Source organism: Rhinoderma darwinii, chromosome 2 (assembly GCF_050947455.1).
Source record: "Rhinoderma darwinii isolate aRhiDar2 chromosome 2, aRhiDar2.hap1, whole genome shotgun sequence".
Lineage (NCBI taxonomy): Eukaryota > Metazoa > Chordata > Amphibia > Anura > Rhinodermatidae > Rhinoderma > Rhinoderma darwinii.
In genome coordinates, this window is record NC_134688.1 from 375,335,190 (window position 1) to 375,352,907 (window position 17,718).

Genomic DNA, 17,718 nt, shown 5'->3' on the forward strand with positions numbered 1-17,718 from the left:
ATTAACTTCGGATATAACAAGCCAGTTCAACCTATCCAAAAATGGATCCAGCATAGTGTTATGGTCGCCCACTGCCAATATAGGATGATTGTTTTTATTCATCCAGAACTGATGTAACTTGATCACTACCACCGAATTATATTTGGAGGAATATAAATATCTGCATGTACTGTTGTTAAACCATTAAAGTTTTTTTTCCCCATCATGATAATTTCTTACCTATCTTGTGGAAATGAACTGGGGCCCTGGAGTGCCCTGTTTGAATGGATGGGAACTGTGCATGATCTCCAGTGGTGATCTTTCTATGGGGTCCTGGAGATACTGCTTTATAGATATATATGAAAAGGATGGATGGATAGATAGATAGATAGATAGATAGATAGATAGATAGATAGATAGATAGATAGATAGATAGATAGATAGATAGATAGATAGATAGATAGATAGATAGATAAATAGATAGATAGATAGATAGATAGATAGATAGAATTAATAGGCCCTAATGGTTGCAATATCATTAAACATTCTGGACTGTCATGAGATGTTCATAGAAAAGTTTATATATATATATATATATATATATATATATATATATATATATATATATAAAATGTGCGTATTAACATATACATGAAAAATATATGAATTTCTAGAAGGTGGATATGAGAAAGGCTCCTGTGTTGAGCTGAAACGTCGTGTGTATATGGACCAATAAAGCACCTTTTTCTACCTTGCTTATACCTTGGAGTGCTGCCTGATTTTTGGATTCTACTACAGCAGGTCTGTTAGCCCTGACCTGGGCAGGTCGGCACCCACCTATGATTTACAAGGCTGTGCGGCTGACATTGTATTTGGACTTTAGATAGATAGATAGATAGATAGATAGATAGATAGATAGATAGATAGATAGATAGATAGATAGATAGATAGATAGATAGATAGATAGATAGATAGATAGATAGATAGATAGATAGATAGATAGATAGATATGAAATAGATGGATTGATGGCTAAAAATATAGATAGATTGTCATAGCGTATTGATAGAAAAGTATATATATACATATATAATGTATGTGTGCGTGTGTGTATAAATATATATATATATATATATGTATATATATATATATATATATGTATGTGTAAATATATATATATATATATATATATATATATATATATATATATATATATATATATGTATACAATATATATAAATGTCTTTTATATAGGCCTTAACACCATTTACTATATATACAAAAGTTTTCTTCAAAGTTTTCTTTTTTTTTCCAGAATCCCCTAGGGAGAATCCTGTCTATCCAGACGTAAAAAGTTTTGATGTCAGGCAACAGCTAAAAAGTGGATCAAATTTCGTGAACGTTTTCTATATTTATCTCTGTGATTTAATGCTGGGCAGAGGGTTTAAATGGCATCAAACAGTTGGTGTGAAGGGGAGAAGTGCAGTTGCTGTGTAGTTGTTGAGCAGACACACATCTTAACAGTTCTGAAGTATGGAACTCTTTGAAACCAGTCCTTATTTTTTTCAAGACCAAAGATTTTATGACAATGACAATTATTTTTCTGCTCGGCTCCCCACATATGAACAAACTGGATTTCAAGATCGTGGATCATTAGGACTTTGTACGGAAGGAGTTTTACTGCAAGAGTCAGGTATTGAAGATAAGGTCTCACCACATTCCACTATAAGCCAGCAAGACCACTGTCCTGGCCAATGTCTACCATGGGCCTGCAAGTTGTGCAAGCGGAAGACAGTGTCATTGGATAGAAGACGGGCAGCTACCCTGAGGGAGAAACGCAGGTTAAAGAAAGTAAATGAAGCCTTTGAAGCCTTAAAAAGAAGCACGTTGTTAAACCCTAATCAGAGACTCCCCAAAGTTGAGATCTTGAGGAGCGCCATTCAGTATATAGAACGACTGCAAGCTCTGCTGGCTTCACTTAACCAGCAAGAGAGGGACCAGCTCTACATCAGTAATGGATCTCAGAGGGTAGTAAGTAACCTTTCATGAATTTAAAATAATCTATAATCTATTTTCCTTCTCTATCTATCTATCTATCTATCTATCTATCTATCTATCTATCTATCTATCTAGCTCATATCTATCTATCTATCTATCTATCTATCTATCTATCTATCTATCTAGCTCATATCTATCTATCTATCTATCTATCTATCTATCTATCTATCTATCTATCTATCTATCTATCTATCTATCTATCTATCTATCTATCTATCTATCTAGCTCATATCTATCTATCTATCTATTATATTTCTATCTATGTAGTAGAGCTCTTTTTTAAAGCATGAATGCTCGGTTACTTGGCATGATTTGTCTTGATATCATATTCATAATGTATTCACTACCTGTTGTTTTCCATGGGACTACCTAACACATTCTCTTAGGGCTTATTCAGACGAACGTGTAATACGTCCGTGCAACGCGCGCACGGAGCTATATTAGTCTATGGGGCAGTGCAGACAGTCCGTGATTTTTACGCAGCGTGAGTCCGCTGCGTAAAACTCACAACATGTCCGTTCTTTGTGCGTATTTCCCGCATCAAGCAGCACCCATTGAAGTCAATGGGTGCGTGAAAATCACGCGCACCACACGGAAGCACTTCCGTGGGACGCGCGTGATTCGTGCAACAGCAGTGAAAAGTATGAATGAAAACAGAAAAGCACCACATGCTTTTCTGTTTACAAACATCCAAACAGAGTGTCATCATGATGGCGGCTGCGCGAAACTCACGCAGCCACGCATCATATGGTGATGACACACAGAGCTGTTAAGTGCCTTTTGCGCACGCAAAACGCTCGTGTGAATCCGCCCTTAGCTTGGATAGTTAAATAGCAAATCAGACATCAGTATATAAACTGAGATTGATGCTTCAATCTGTTTCTTTAATTACCTTGACGATGTCACCAGTATACAGTGCCATCAACTCAGTAAAAAAATAAATGCTTTCAGAATTATTCTTTAGTATAAAGATAAAATACATGAGTCACTAAAAAAAACAGAAAATAAGCGTCCTTGTGTTTTTTGATATTAAAAACCTGGGCAAAAATATATATTTAATTATTGTCAATTATAATAAGATATAAGCTACTAAGAAGCTATAAACATAGTTATGGATATTAAAAATGTCAAAATACCAACATATTCAGTGTGTGTGGAGATGATAGATAGATAGATAGATAGATAGATAGATAGATAGATAGATAGATAGATAGATAGATAGATAGATAGATAGATAGATAGATAGATAGATAGATGATAGATAGATAGATAGATAGATAGATAGATAGATAGATAGATAGATAGATAGATAGATAGATAGATAGATAGATAGATAGATATGAGATAGATAGATAGATAGATAGATAGATAGATAGATAGATAGATAGATAGATAGATAGATATGAGATAGATAGATAGATAGATAGATAGATAGATAGATAGATAGATAGATAGATAGATAGATAGATAGATAGATAGATAGATAGATATGAGATAGATAGATAGATAGATAGATAGATAGATAGATAGATAGATAGATAGATAGATAGATAGATAGATAGATAGATAGATAGATAGATAGATAGATAGATAGATATAATAGATAGATATGAGATAGATAGATAGATAGATAGATAGATAGATAGATAGATAGATAGATAGATAGATAGATAGATAGATAGATAGATAGATAGATAGATAGATAGATAGATATGAGAGAGATAGATAGATAGATAGATAGATAGATAGATAGATAGATAGATAGATAGATAGATAGATAGATAGATAGATAGATAGATAGATAGATATAATAGATAGATATGAGATAGATAGATAGATAGATAGATAGATAGATAGATAGATAGATAGATAGATAGATAGATAGATAGATAGATAGATAGATAGATAGATATGAGATAGATAGATAGATAGATAGATAGATAGATAGATAGATAGATAGATAGATAGATAGATAGATAGATAGATAGATAGATAGATAGATAGATAGATAGATATGAGATAGATAGATAGATAGATAGATAGATAGATAGATAGATAGATAGATAGATAGATAGATAGATAGATAGATAGATAGATAGATAGATAGATAGATAGATAGATAGATATGAGATAGATAGATAGATAGATAGATAGATAGATAGATAGATAGATAGATAGATAGATAGATAGATAGATAGATAGATAGATAGATAGATATGAGAGAGATAGATAGATAGATAGATAGATAGATAGATAGATAGATAGATAGATAGATAGATAGATAGATAGATAGATAGATGATAGATCATTTAATGGTTCCCCTAATTATGATGGTTACTCTAATTTAATGGTCATACAATGATGACTACTCTTTTTTGTTTTATTTGACTAGAATCTTAAATTCCAGCACATGGCACTTTTGCTGTCACATGTCATAGATGACAAACATGTTATCCAAACAGCTGTCACAAGTTTGTTTTCTTCCTTTCTTCATTTGGGCAACACTTGAACTCCTTAAATATGTCAATGCCAATACGCTTTTAAGGGTGACCTCTTCACCTCCTGAACTGATGAAGGTCACGTGGTCACTTGGTAGAGGAGCCGGAGTCCAGCCAGTGTTGGTCAGGACCAGCAGTCCTGATGAGACCGTAGCCCATAGTCATGCCTTATTAAGGTTACCCACACAGTCATGTCAGTCATCTTTTACTAACACCTGCCCTGCAATGTAAGTAATGCCGTGAAAAACAAACTGGAAACAAATGGACATTGTCTTTAAATGGTCATAATGCTGGAAACCATCTGTTCTTAAAAAGAAAGCGTAGAATTTGTAAAGCTTTGACCTGAGTTCTAGAGATGGGTGAAACTTCTTCATAATGATGACAAGTAGCCCCACAAATAGGACACACTCAAATAAGACCTTGATCCCCCTACCAATGACCATTATTTATTTTATGTATGAATCCACCGCCCGTTCCCCATGGGATGTTAATAGATGACACAATGCATTCGGCATATGTTCCTTCTCCGCTAGAATTCTTGCTCAGAAGGAACGCTATTCCATTCCGTTACAACTTGCATATGCTCCTTTTCTTTACACTATAGACAATATGATGGATTCAAATGCATGTCATCTTGACATCAGTTTTAACCCCATATACACTACTGTAAATACTGAAACTGAATGCAGTATACATTTAAGGGCCACCCTATTTTTTTTACAATGGACTTTTTGGATCAGTTTCCCCAAAACTTTTTGAAGGCTAGTCTGCTCCCTTTACCAGCTTGTAGGTGGCAGGCCACAGGACTCATACAGGACTAACAAAGTAGAGGCCTAAAGGGCTTTTCCCACTTCAGACATTATGGCATATTTACATGAGATGCCATACCGGCTGAAGTGGCATTAACGCTTTAAGGGCATTTCATAATCCTCAGACCTGTGAATTTACAACTCTCATTTCATAAAATTTCTGTATGACATTGTAAGGGTATGTTCACACTACAGCGTCCGTAACGGCCGAAATTACGGGGCTGTTTTCAGGAGAAAACAGCCCCGTCATTTCATCCGTAACGGCATGTGCAGGCGCTTGAACGCCGCGTCCATTACGGACGTAACTGGAGCTGGTTTTCCATGGAGTCCATGGAAAACGGCTCCATTTACGTCTGAAGAAGTGACAGGTACTTCTTTGACGCGGGCGTCTTTTTTACGCCCCGCCTTTTGACAGCGGGGCGTAAAAAAAATGACCGTCTGAACAGAACATCGTAAGATGGGCAGATGTTTGCCGACGCTATTGAGGCGCATTTTCGGACGTGATTCGGGGCTAGTACGCCCGAATTACGTCCGTAAATAGTGTGTGTGAACATACCCTAATGGTGTCATGCTCTTGTTAACTTCACTATGAAATTCCTATCAAATAATTGACAAGTGACATGTCAACATGCCGGGCTATTATTTTTCTGGCTATCATGTTAATAACTCATCATGTTGCTACAAATCATAAGATTTTAAATGTACGAAAAATAAAGATGTGGGTGTTACTAAAATCTTCCTTATGTTTTTTACTACAGACAAGTGGGACAATAAATCTCTTACTTTGTAGTGAGTGACTGTAGCAGGCTGTGTGTGTGGTATAGTCATTCATCCACCTTGTGTACTCAGTCGTGTGGCTGGTGGTCCGCATCTTTTATAGTATCACTTTACCCTTCCATGTGTGTCCACTCACTCATCCGGTTTACTTACATATACCCGTGCTTTACTAACTTGTAATAACTTTTCCTCAATACGTATGCAATCTATTCATATTTACAATGGTAATATCTATAGCAAGTCCATTTAATTTGAAATTAAAGACAAACAATTGACTTACATGAGGATATTGCAGTGTGCGCCAGTCCTGTTATTATTATGTACGAAACATATTACATTATTTGGATTATTATGAATTCGCTTTTATCTCGGCTGGCTTATTGTATTATTTTGTGTCATATACCCATTCTTCAACAGGAGAAATTAACCCTCTGTGTGGATCACAAACAAATTTATACTGTAGATTTTTTTAAATGCATTGAAAAGAATTTCATTAAGGTTTATTATTCACATGCGGCAGATTTGCCAGAGAAACAACTCCATTCAGATGTATGGAACAGATTTTTAATCGCAAACATTTCTGCGGCACTTGTGAACATAGCTTTATGGTAACAATGGTTTTCTTGCTATTAGGCTGAGTTCACACGTTGCGGATTTGTCACATATTTTGTTGCGGTTTTGACGCAGATCTCACCCTTTTGCATTGCAAAGTGTAAAATCTGCGCTGAAAATCTGCGTCAAATCCACGATGTGTGAACTCAGCCTTATTGCTCTCTTCGTTCCTGAGATGGCAAAATCCCTTAAACACCAGGGTACTATTAAATAGAAATCCTATGGAAGCCATATAATGACTAAAATGCATTTCAACCGTCAAGGAAATGGTCATTTTCTTTACAATATCGTAAAGTGTAGTTGAGCTTCTAAAAAACATTTCACTTTGCAAAAACGTTGCTTTACTGTTTTTGTAACGATTTTTAATGACTTTATGAAGTTTTATCCATTCATAGGCAGAGCTACTTTTTACAATTCTGCTAGTTGTCCTCAGAAACAGAAAGTCCACATACTCTTGACTGTATTTAAGTTCCCTTTTACATAAACAGAAACTGCAGCATGCTCCATCGCATGCCGTATATCATGCAGAGTCAGAATCTAAAAGCACTGTTGCAGTGAAAAAATTCGGGGGGAAATTCGTTCTGAGATATGACTCCCCGTGCAACCCATAATATGATGTGCAATATGATTTTTTAATGCGTACCATATTACTGTTATGTTCTAACAACTTACCTTTAAGGCTATGTTCACAAGTGGCGGAATTGTTGCAGATTTTCTGTCTGTATTTGTGGATAGAAAATCTGCAGCATACTAAAGAAGCAGCAGAGTGGACTTTAATGTAACATTTGGCTGCAATAAAAAAATACATCAAATAACGCCAAAACAAGCAATTAAATATGCCACTAAAAATGCTGAAAAACGCATCCAGCCTAATCCAGCCTAATACATGCATTTGTACATGCCACAATAAAGTGTCACACTGAGTTAGGGCATGGCCAGAAATGGCGGAATTGCTCTGGAATTCCGCTGCAGACACTCCGCAGCGGAAATCCGCAGCGGACCCGTTTCTCCATTGCCTTCCACAGCTTTTTAGTAGAGTTTGTTTGCACGTTGTGGACAAGTCCGCTGCGGAGCATAGGCTGCGGTGCAGAATTTGGTGTCCGCAGCATACAATGGTTGTTGCGGACGTGTGGCGGACTGGTTGCGGACTCATTGCGGAATTTCGCCATTGACTTCAATGGAGATTCAAAATTCTGCAATGAAGTCCGCAGATGTCATGTACATGTTATGTGTGCTGAGGAGCGTATTGGTTTTACTAACATTACATTTCTTCATTCTGGCTGGACCTATGTGTATTTCTAGGTCTACAGCCAGACTGAGGAAGTCAATGGGGCTCCCGTAATTACGGGTGACTACGTGTGTGCACCCATAATTACGGGTGACTACGTGTGTGCACCCATAATTACGGGTGACTACGTGTGACTACGGGAGCGTTGCTAGGCAACGTCAGTAAATAGTCACTGTCCAGGGTGCTGAAAGAGTTAAGCGATCAGCAGTAACTCTTTCAGCACCCTGGACAGTGACTTCCGATCACAATATACATCAACCTGTCAAAAAAATAGAAGTTCATACTTACCGATAACACCCTGCTTCTTCCTCCAGTCCGGCTTCCCAGGAGGACGTTTCAGTCTAAGTGACGGCTGCAGCCAATCACAGGCTGCAGCGGTCACATGGACTGCCGCGTCATGCAGGGAGGTCGGGCTGGATGCCGAAAGAGGGACGCGTCACCAAGACAACGGCCGGTAAGTATGAAATTCTTTTACTTTCACAAGGGAAAGTGCTGTCCCTTCTCTCTATCCTGCACTGATAGAGAGAAGGGAAGTACTTTCACCTCAATACGCAACGGCTAGTCTGCATTAATTTAATGCCCATTTTGGGCAGAGCCGCAACAGAATCTGCAACGCAGATTCTGTGCGGCATTGATGCGGACAGTTGCGGAAGAAATACGCCACGTCTGGGCTAATGGCATTATATGGGCAGTATTTGTGCGCCGTATTACAGCTCTGTACCGCGTGGAACTGGTATAGAGCTATAGTACAATGGTATGCATGACGCGGGTTGAAAGTTTTATGTCCCCTCAGCTTCGACTTGCACCAAAATGCAAAGTGTGAACTTGGCTAAATCTCTTTCCTGTCTTGGAATCCAGGCTTAAATATTTTACCTACAGTGTTTCATTGTAACAAATTGTAGCTGTGTGAGCAGGAGTAGGTCAGGATAGGTTTTAGTCTCTGAATGTAAACACATTTCATTAACCCCTTCCCGACATTTGACATATGGTTACGTCACAGCCGGGTAGGGGAAGTATGGAGCAATGGAGTGAGCCCGCTCCATACAATGTGGGTGTCAGCTGTATGTTACAGCCGATACTTCAAGGTAATGAGCGGGATCACGCTCGAGGGTGATCCCACTCGATTAACCCATTAAATGTCGCGGTCAATAACGACCGTGGCATTTAAATCGAAAGAAAGAGGGGGCGACCCCCTCTAGTAGCTTATCGCGCCCCCCGCAATGCAATCATGGGGTGGTGATGGTTGCTATGGCAGCTTGGGGGCCTAATGAAGGCCCCCAGCTCTGCCATCTTTGTGCTCCTATTAAGCGCTGCCTCTGGCAGGGCTTAATAGAAGCCTGTCAGAAAGACGATATACTGCAATACATTAGTATTGCAGTATACAGAGCAAGTGATCTAAGGATCGCTGGTTGAAATCCCCTAGGGGCACTAATAAAAAAAAGTTAAAATTAGTAAAATAAAGTTTTTTTCTTATGTAAAAAAATAAAAACATTAAAAGTAAAAAAAAACAAAAACTTTTTCCATTTTCCCCTAAAGCATTGTAAAAAAAAGATATAAATAAACATCGCCGCATCCGTATCGCCGCATCCGTAAAAGTCTGAACTATTACAATATATCATTATTTAACCTGCACGATGAACGCTGTAAAAAAAAAAGTAAACTCAATAATCTCTATTTTATGGTCACCTCATCTCCCACAAAAAATAGAATAGAAAGTGATCAAAACTTCGCATATACCCCAAATTGGTAGCAATAAAAACTACAGCTTATCCCGAAAAAAATAAGCCCTCATACCACTTAATCGATGGAAAAATAAAAAAGTTATGGCTCTCAGAATTTTGCGACACAAAATAAATTTTCTTTTTTACACTTAGTTTTTTCCATGTAAAAGTAGTAAAATATAGAAAAAACTATATATATTTGGTATCGCCGTAATCGTATTGACCCAGAGAATAAAGTTAACATGTTGTTTTAATTACACAGTTTATTCCGTAAAAACAAAGCGCAAAAAGCAATGGAGGAAAAGCAGTTTTTTTCATTTTCTACTCCACAAATAATTTTTTTCACATTTCTTAGTACGTTATATTGCACAATAATAATAATAATATGGTGCTACGAAAAACTACAACTCCTCCCCCAAAAATCAACCCCTCATAGGACTATAAAGACGGAAAAATGAAAATGTTATGGCTTTTGGAAGGTGGGGAGGAAAAAATGAAAATGAAAATTGTTTATGATGGGAAGGGGTTCAAAACTTTAGTGTTTGATACATATTAGTCCATTTTTATAATATACAGTAGTTTCTTTATCCATCTAGTTCATGTCTGAAATCCATGGATACTATTGATCGTATTAAAGAACATAAGACAAGAAAAAGACAAATCAATTTCATTCGTTTTTCTTTTGCCAACTTTTACGTGTAAAATACATGAAAAACTACAAACTTTAACGTATTGTGTAAAGATAAATTCAGAGGCGCAACTTCTGTAACACGGTCCTCACCTACCATGTGCTAATTTTAACACTGGTGTCTTCCTATGTGGCAGATGGGCCTTTGGGCCCCCTCATGCTCCAGGTGCAACTGCTATTTCTACACCCCCTATAGCTACCCACTTGGATAAATTCATATTTCCTATTCACTCAGAGCTAACATTTACTTTTCTAAGTATAATTATTTGTATATTTCATTTACATATTATTTTTATTTCTTTTATACTTTTAGGTATCAAGTGACTGTAGATCAAGTTCCTCTTCTTGCAGCCCAGAATGGAACGAATCTGATTTTAACAGTAGTCAAAGCGGTGAGTTAAATACTACAAATTTGTAAAAAGAACTTAAAAGTAAAAGAAATGTCTCACACACCTAACTCCATCATTCTATACATAACATATGTTGTCCACCTAGAATGAGAACAAAGCAATATTTTTTCAAAAGATAGTTTTTATTGGGTTTCTTTCAATACAAATAAAAGACAAAATATAACTAATATAATAGAAATATAATATATTATAAATCTATAAATAATATAATATATAGAAAATATAACAGCAGTGTCATTATATTTTGTATACATAAGTTACCAGTATCATTGTACAAAGTAGAACTTTGAGAGAGCAAATCTATCTTAGGAGTGGTGGTTAAGGGGTTAAAACCAATCAATATTTTGAGACATTTTATAAATCTCTATTAATAGTTGGGTCATTAAAAATATAATAATTATTGTTTTTCTTATTTAACATTCTATTCAATAAAATGCAAAAATATGAATGTAAAAAAAAAAAACTACCGGGGGACCAGTCTTGAAGGAAGTATTGTAAAATTCAACAAATAGGGAAAAAAATGGAATTATTACATGTGATACGTCTTGGAAATATGGACTTGCTTCCATTATCTTAATTAGATAATCCTTCATATGGAGACAGCCACGTTATTTTACATTGTAATTGGCCATCGAAATCCTATTTTATACAGTTAATGTCAATAAATAACTGGTAGTAAACGAGAAAAAAGTCAGTTGATCTGCTCAGCTGGATCTCTTTGCATGTTCCTCTCATGAAAATGTAAAGGTCAATACCTTCCACATGAACAGTTTACCCATACTTGGCTGATGTACAGGGTGGGCCATTTATATGGATACACCTAAATAAAATGGGAATGGTTGGTGATATTAACTTCCTGTTTGTGGCACATTAGTATATGGGAGGGGGGAAACTTTTCAAGCTGGGTGTTGACCATGGCGGCCATTTTGAAGTCGGCCATTTTGTATCCAACTTTAGTTTTTTCAATGGGAAGAGGGTCATGTGACACATCAAACTTATCGAGAATTTCACAAGAAAAACAATGGTGTGCTTGGTTTTAACGTTACTTTATTCTTTCATGAGTTATTTACAAGTTTCTGACCACTTATAAAATGTGTTCAAAGTGCTGCCCATTGTGTTGGATTGTCAATACAACCCTCTTCTCCCACTCTTCACACACTGATAGCAACACCGCAGAAGAAATGCTAGCACAGGCTTCCAGTAACCGTAGTTTCAGTTGCTGCACATCTCGTATCTTCACAGCAAAGACAATTGCTTTCAGATGACCCCAAAGATAAAAGTCTAAGGGGGTCAAATCGGGAGACCTAGGGGGCCATTCAACTGGCCCACGACGACTAATCCACTTTCCAGGAAACTGTTCATCTAGGAATGCTCGGACCTGACACCCATAATGTCGTGGTGCACCATCTTGCTGGAAAAACTCAGGGAACGTGCCAGCTTCAGTGCATAAAGAGGGAAACACATCATCATGTAGCAATTTCAGATATCCTGTGGCCTTGAGGTTTCCATTGATGAAGAATGGCCCCACTATCTTTGTACCCCATATACCACACCATACCATCAATTTTTGTGTTCCAACAGTCTTGGAGGGATCTATCCAATGTGGGTTAGTGTCAGACCAATAGCGGTGGTTTTGTTTGTTAACTTCACCATTCACATAAAAGTTTGCCTCATCACTGAACAAAATGTTCTGTGTAAACTGAGGGTCCTGTTCCAATTTTTGTTTTGCCCATTCTGCAAATTCAGTGCGCCAACCTGAGTCATCCTCGTTGAGATGCTGAAGCAGCTGGAGTTTGTAAGGGTGCCATTTGTGAGTAGCTAATATCCGCCGAAGGGATGTTCGACTGATGCCACTCTCCAGTGACATGCGGCGAGTGCTACGCTGTGGGCTCTTGCTGAATGAAGCTAGGACAGCCACTGATGTTTCTTCATTAGTGACAGTTTTCATGCGTCCACATTTGGGCAAATCCAACACTGAACCAGTTTCACGAAACTTGGCAAGCAGTTTGCAAACTGTAGCATGGGAGATGGGTGGTCTCTTAGGGTGTCTTGCATTGAAATCTGCTGCAATGACCCAGGTACTGCGTTCACCAGACATCAACACAATTTCTATCTGCTCCTCACGTGTTAACCTCTGCGACATGTCAATGGCTGTAAACAAAGAGAAGCTTGTAAATAACTCATGAAAGAATAAAGTAACGTTAAAACCAAGCACACCATTGTTTTTCTTGTGAAATTCTCGATAAGTTTGATGTGTCACATGACCCTCTTCCCATTGAAAAAACTAAAGTTGGATACAAAATGTCCGACTTCAAAATGGCCGCCATGGTCAACACCCAGCTTGAAAAGTTTCCCCCCTCCCATATACTAATGTGCCACAAACAGGAGGTTAATATCACCAACCATTCCCATTTTATTTAGGTGTATCCATATAAATGGCCCACCCTGTACATTAAAATAGAAGACTGGCTCATATTGGACTGATTGGACTGAATAAAAACTATAAAGTATTTAAGAAAAAAGTAAAAAGTTCAATAAAAAAGTAAAAAGTTCAAAAAAAAGTTCAATACTAGTACATATAGATGAGGAATAAACCCTATGAATGTATCTCGTTTATAGATGGAGTGTAAATAAATTAACTATATTACAACATTCTAATAGCAGGTGGTGCTCAAAAGGCTATACCTGATACTTGGAACATGAAGATGCAAACATTGCCAGCCATTTTAGATTCCATAGTCCAGTGGTCAGCAACCTTCGGCATGCCAGTTGTTGAGAAACTACAACTCCCAGCATGCCCTGACAGCCATAGGCTTTATTATTCCAGCCAAGTCTGTCAGGGCATGCTGGATATTGTGGTTTTACAACAGCTTGAGTGCCGAATGTTGCTGACCCCTGCCATATACCGTTGTCTTTAGTCACCCAACCATCTACCTGCATACAGAGAAATACAAACTATTGACTGCTCTCTCCTAACTTCTCGCTATCTTCTCTTTTTACGTCTGTGAATCTTGTCCGTATCAGTCTCATTGTTCACCCCTTTGCCTCCTGTGCCTACTTGGACTGCCTACACAAGACACTCCTAAACTGAACTCTGGAAGTTTGAAGTGCAAAACTTTCTCTGAGTGCTTCTGTTAAATTAAACTCACAACTTAAAAGAAAACAGTCCTATAAGTTCTTATTTTACTGTGTAATGGCTCACGTAAACGCTCAAAACGCTTGTACGGAGATGTAATATGGCCCCTGTAGACTCTTATGGGGTGCAACTGCACACCCATATGTCTCTGATTTCCTACAAAGGCATATGAAGGTGGCATACTCCATCAGATGCCATATACAGAGGTATTCTCTCTGCTATTAGGGGAGTATATCTCCAGATGGTAGCACACCTAGCGTAGTATGTGTCTGCATACAGTCTTCATTCAGGAGAGCATAGTGGGCCATAGTGGGCCACCACAAAAAAAACGTACATCACGCAATATACTTCCTTTTTCTTGCATGGAGCCCTATGCATGATGTGTATACCATACAGTGGCACACATTGAGGCTGTACGTTCGACACATACGCAGGGAGATTTTGCCAGCCAAAAAGTGATGTGAACAGAGCTTTACAATGCACCAGTCCTCCATTTAGAATTTGTCAAAGTCTTAAAAAGAAGTGGATAGTAAACATAAATTTTCTCTAATACTTAGCAGACAGAACATTCATAGTCGATAAATAGAATAAATTAAAAAATTCCATTACATTTGCCACAGGTAAAATAATCAATTTAGAACAAAATCCATGCCATATAAACATATGCACGGCACATCTGAATGGATTTGCATGAGAACAAAGTGTAAATGAATTGTTTTTCTAGCAAAGGTTGAAAATGTGTACTTTATGTTAATTGATTAAATAAGAACAGAAATCCCTCCAGGCTCTGAGCTTCTGCATTACAAATTACATGCACTGCTTAGGAAATCACATGCCCCCAATAAACGGTTTGTGAAGGTCATACTTGCAGTAATGTGCACTAATACAAAGTGCCAGCCGAAGCACAAAAGAGTAATAAAGAGTCCGCTCTGAGAACTCTGACCTAACGCTGAGGACATTCAATGATACCATTTCAAAGGACCTGTAAGAATTTTTCTTTGTTTCATTTTGCCTAGAGCTGACGAAATATAAAAGATAAACTTTTACTCATAGTCGCTTACATTTCTTAAACTTCCGTAATGACTTAAACACTTTGGACACTGGCTGGATTTACATTTGCCCCTTAAAGTGAAGCTCCAACGTCTTAACTACTACATTAAGGGATTACCTTGTGAGTGATCCCACAATATATACATATACATTATTAACCCCTTTTCGCCGCAGCCATTTTTCGATTTTTTTTTTTCTTTTGTTAATTCCTCCCCACCTTCCAAAAGCCATAAGAGTTTTATTTCGCCGTAGCTATAGCTGTATGAGAGCTTATTTTTTGTTGGATGAGTGGTAGTTTTTCACAGCATCATTTATTGTAAGATATAATGTACTGGGAAACTGGAAAAAAAATATTTGTGGGGTGGAATGGGAAAAAAACTGCGATTCCTCCACAGTTTTTTTAGTTTTGTTTTTACGGTGTTCAGTATTTTACTACTTTTACAAGGAAAAAACGAATTATTTAAAAAAATATATGTTTGGTGTCTCCATATTCTGAGAGCCATAACATATTTATATTTTCATCAATTGAGTGGTATGAGCGCTCTGGCTGGGGATTCCGCTTCTAGAAGTAGCCCCTGACATCACTGTCCATATGTGGACAGTGATGTCAGGGGCTCCTCCAGTAGAGGAATCTCCGGCCAGAGGTTTGGCAACACTCTGGCTGGGTATTGCACTCCTACAGGGAGCCCTAATGGTGCTATCTACCCTACCCCACAGGGAGGTGGGGTGTAGCGATATTTACAGGGGGTGTGTGTGGCACTATCTACAGGGGGTGCGGGTGGCACTATCTACTAGGGGGGAATGTGGCGGTATCTACAGGGGGGCTGTGTGGCACTATTTACAAGGGGGTGTGTGGCACTATCTACAAGGGATGGTTATGTATCAGTATCTACAAGGGGAGTGTGACACTGTTTACAAGAGGGGGCTGTGTGGTACTATCTACAGGGGGGCTGTGTGGCACTATCTGCAGTGGGGGGCTGTGTTTCACTATCTACAAGAGAAGGCTGTTCATTATGTCATCATATAGTCTCATTAGCCTCAGTTATAAAATCTGTTTTAGTCAGACACACTGACCGCTTTAATTTATTTCCTTTTAATTTATTGTTATGTTAACTATCTTATATAACTAAATTGCTTGTTAAATGTATAAATGGTTTTAAGCTCAAGTTACATTAAAACATTTTAAAAAAAAATTACACTTCATTGCAAACATGGCGAGGGGGAAGGAGATGTCGGGAAAGAGATGGTGGCAAACTGAATCTTTGCCCCCCCCCCCCCCACTACGCCTCTGTCTTAACACTTATAACATTGATTGCAATTATTAAAAACAAGATAACTCAATGCTTAACTATTCACCTGTATTACTATGACACACCTAAATTATCATTGGAACAGAAATAGTAATTTGTTTACATGTCACATATTAGTAACATGTAGATCATCATGTACATCATGTACAGTTTAAGCTTGGTTTACACCAGTTTTGGCCATACAGTTGACAGTGTACTGTATGTCTGCTTATATGGGGGCAAATGTATGCAAAAGATTGTCTCTTTGGCACACTGTACATTTGGTAGCTTTATGGCTGGATACCTTTTTTGACACTACCGAAAGTGTAAGTTACCATGCTATACAGAATAACACCAAACTACCAGAAAACTTATATTATAAGGTATACCTTTTTTATAATTGGTAAATGGCAGATGTAGGGAACTATATAGTTGCATAGGCTTGTATTCCTTTTGACAGTATATGTTTGTTTTTTATTTAAGGCAAACACGTACAGCCAACTGAATGGCCAAACTTGGTGTGAACTTAGCCGATGGGGCTTTATCAAGTGATTATAATATAATAGAGATAAGACATATCAGTCTTTCCACTATACTTTTCCTTCTTTTTTCATCCACTTTCTGCTTTGACTAAAAAAACTGCATCAAATCTATATAAAAAATGTTTAAATACAGTCTCAAAGACATATTGTACCAAAAACCTAGAAGTTAAGCACTCAATTATTTGTAATTAATATAATATATAATAAGTATAGAGAACTTTGTAGAGATTTGTCATCACTTTTATATTAAAAACTTTTTTTTATTATTATTACTAGTGTCAAAAGCCTAAATAAAGTCAACGATTCAGTGTTTTCACCCAATGAGACATGAAAAAGTCCAAGGTGGTTAATACTTTTGATTGAATTTTTTTTCAGAATGATCTTTTTTCTATTTCACTTGAATTCATTACATTTTTAGTACATAGGAAACTTATCCTCACCAATCATCATTTATTCACACACACCTAGGAACAAATATCAGTGGTTGTAATAATAAGTTCATGTGTTTTATCTTGCAGATCATCTTTTAAGTGATGACTCTTCTGAGCAACGGGACATGGCCTCATTGTCTTCCATTGTTGACAGCATCACATCTGGAGAGGTGTCTATAAACTTTCCGGACCAGCATATTGGGAACTAGACATCCAACACATACAATATTTTGTGGTTGACCTTCCTGAAAATTGATACAAGATCAGGAATCTGTGGATTTCATTACTTATCCTACTTTTATATTTAAAAAAAAATTCCTAAGGATCACACAGATTAAATGAAGTTAATTTGATGGATAAAGTGGCTGATGAGGGACTTTTAAAAAAGCAGAATTTATCAAATTATTTTATATCTACTTAACTTGTCCAACC

At 37.3% G+C, this 17,718-nt stretch overlaps 1 protein-coding gene across 1 annotated transcript; it reads left to right on the forward strand.

Annotated features, from left to right (window-relative positions):
* The first annotated feature begins 1,510 nt into the window (after positions 1–1,510).
* On the forward strand, positions 1,511–17,495 carry MYOG (myogenin). The gene is made up of 3 exons (XM_075850744.1): positions 1,511–2,008; positions 10,742–10,820; positions 17,374–17,495. Exons 1-3 carry the CDS (start codon positions 1,511–1,513, stop codon positions 17,493–17,495), a joined length of 699 nt encoding a protein of 232 aa, XP_075706859.1.
* The last annotated feature ends 223 nt before the right edge of the window (positions 17,496–17,718 follow it).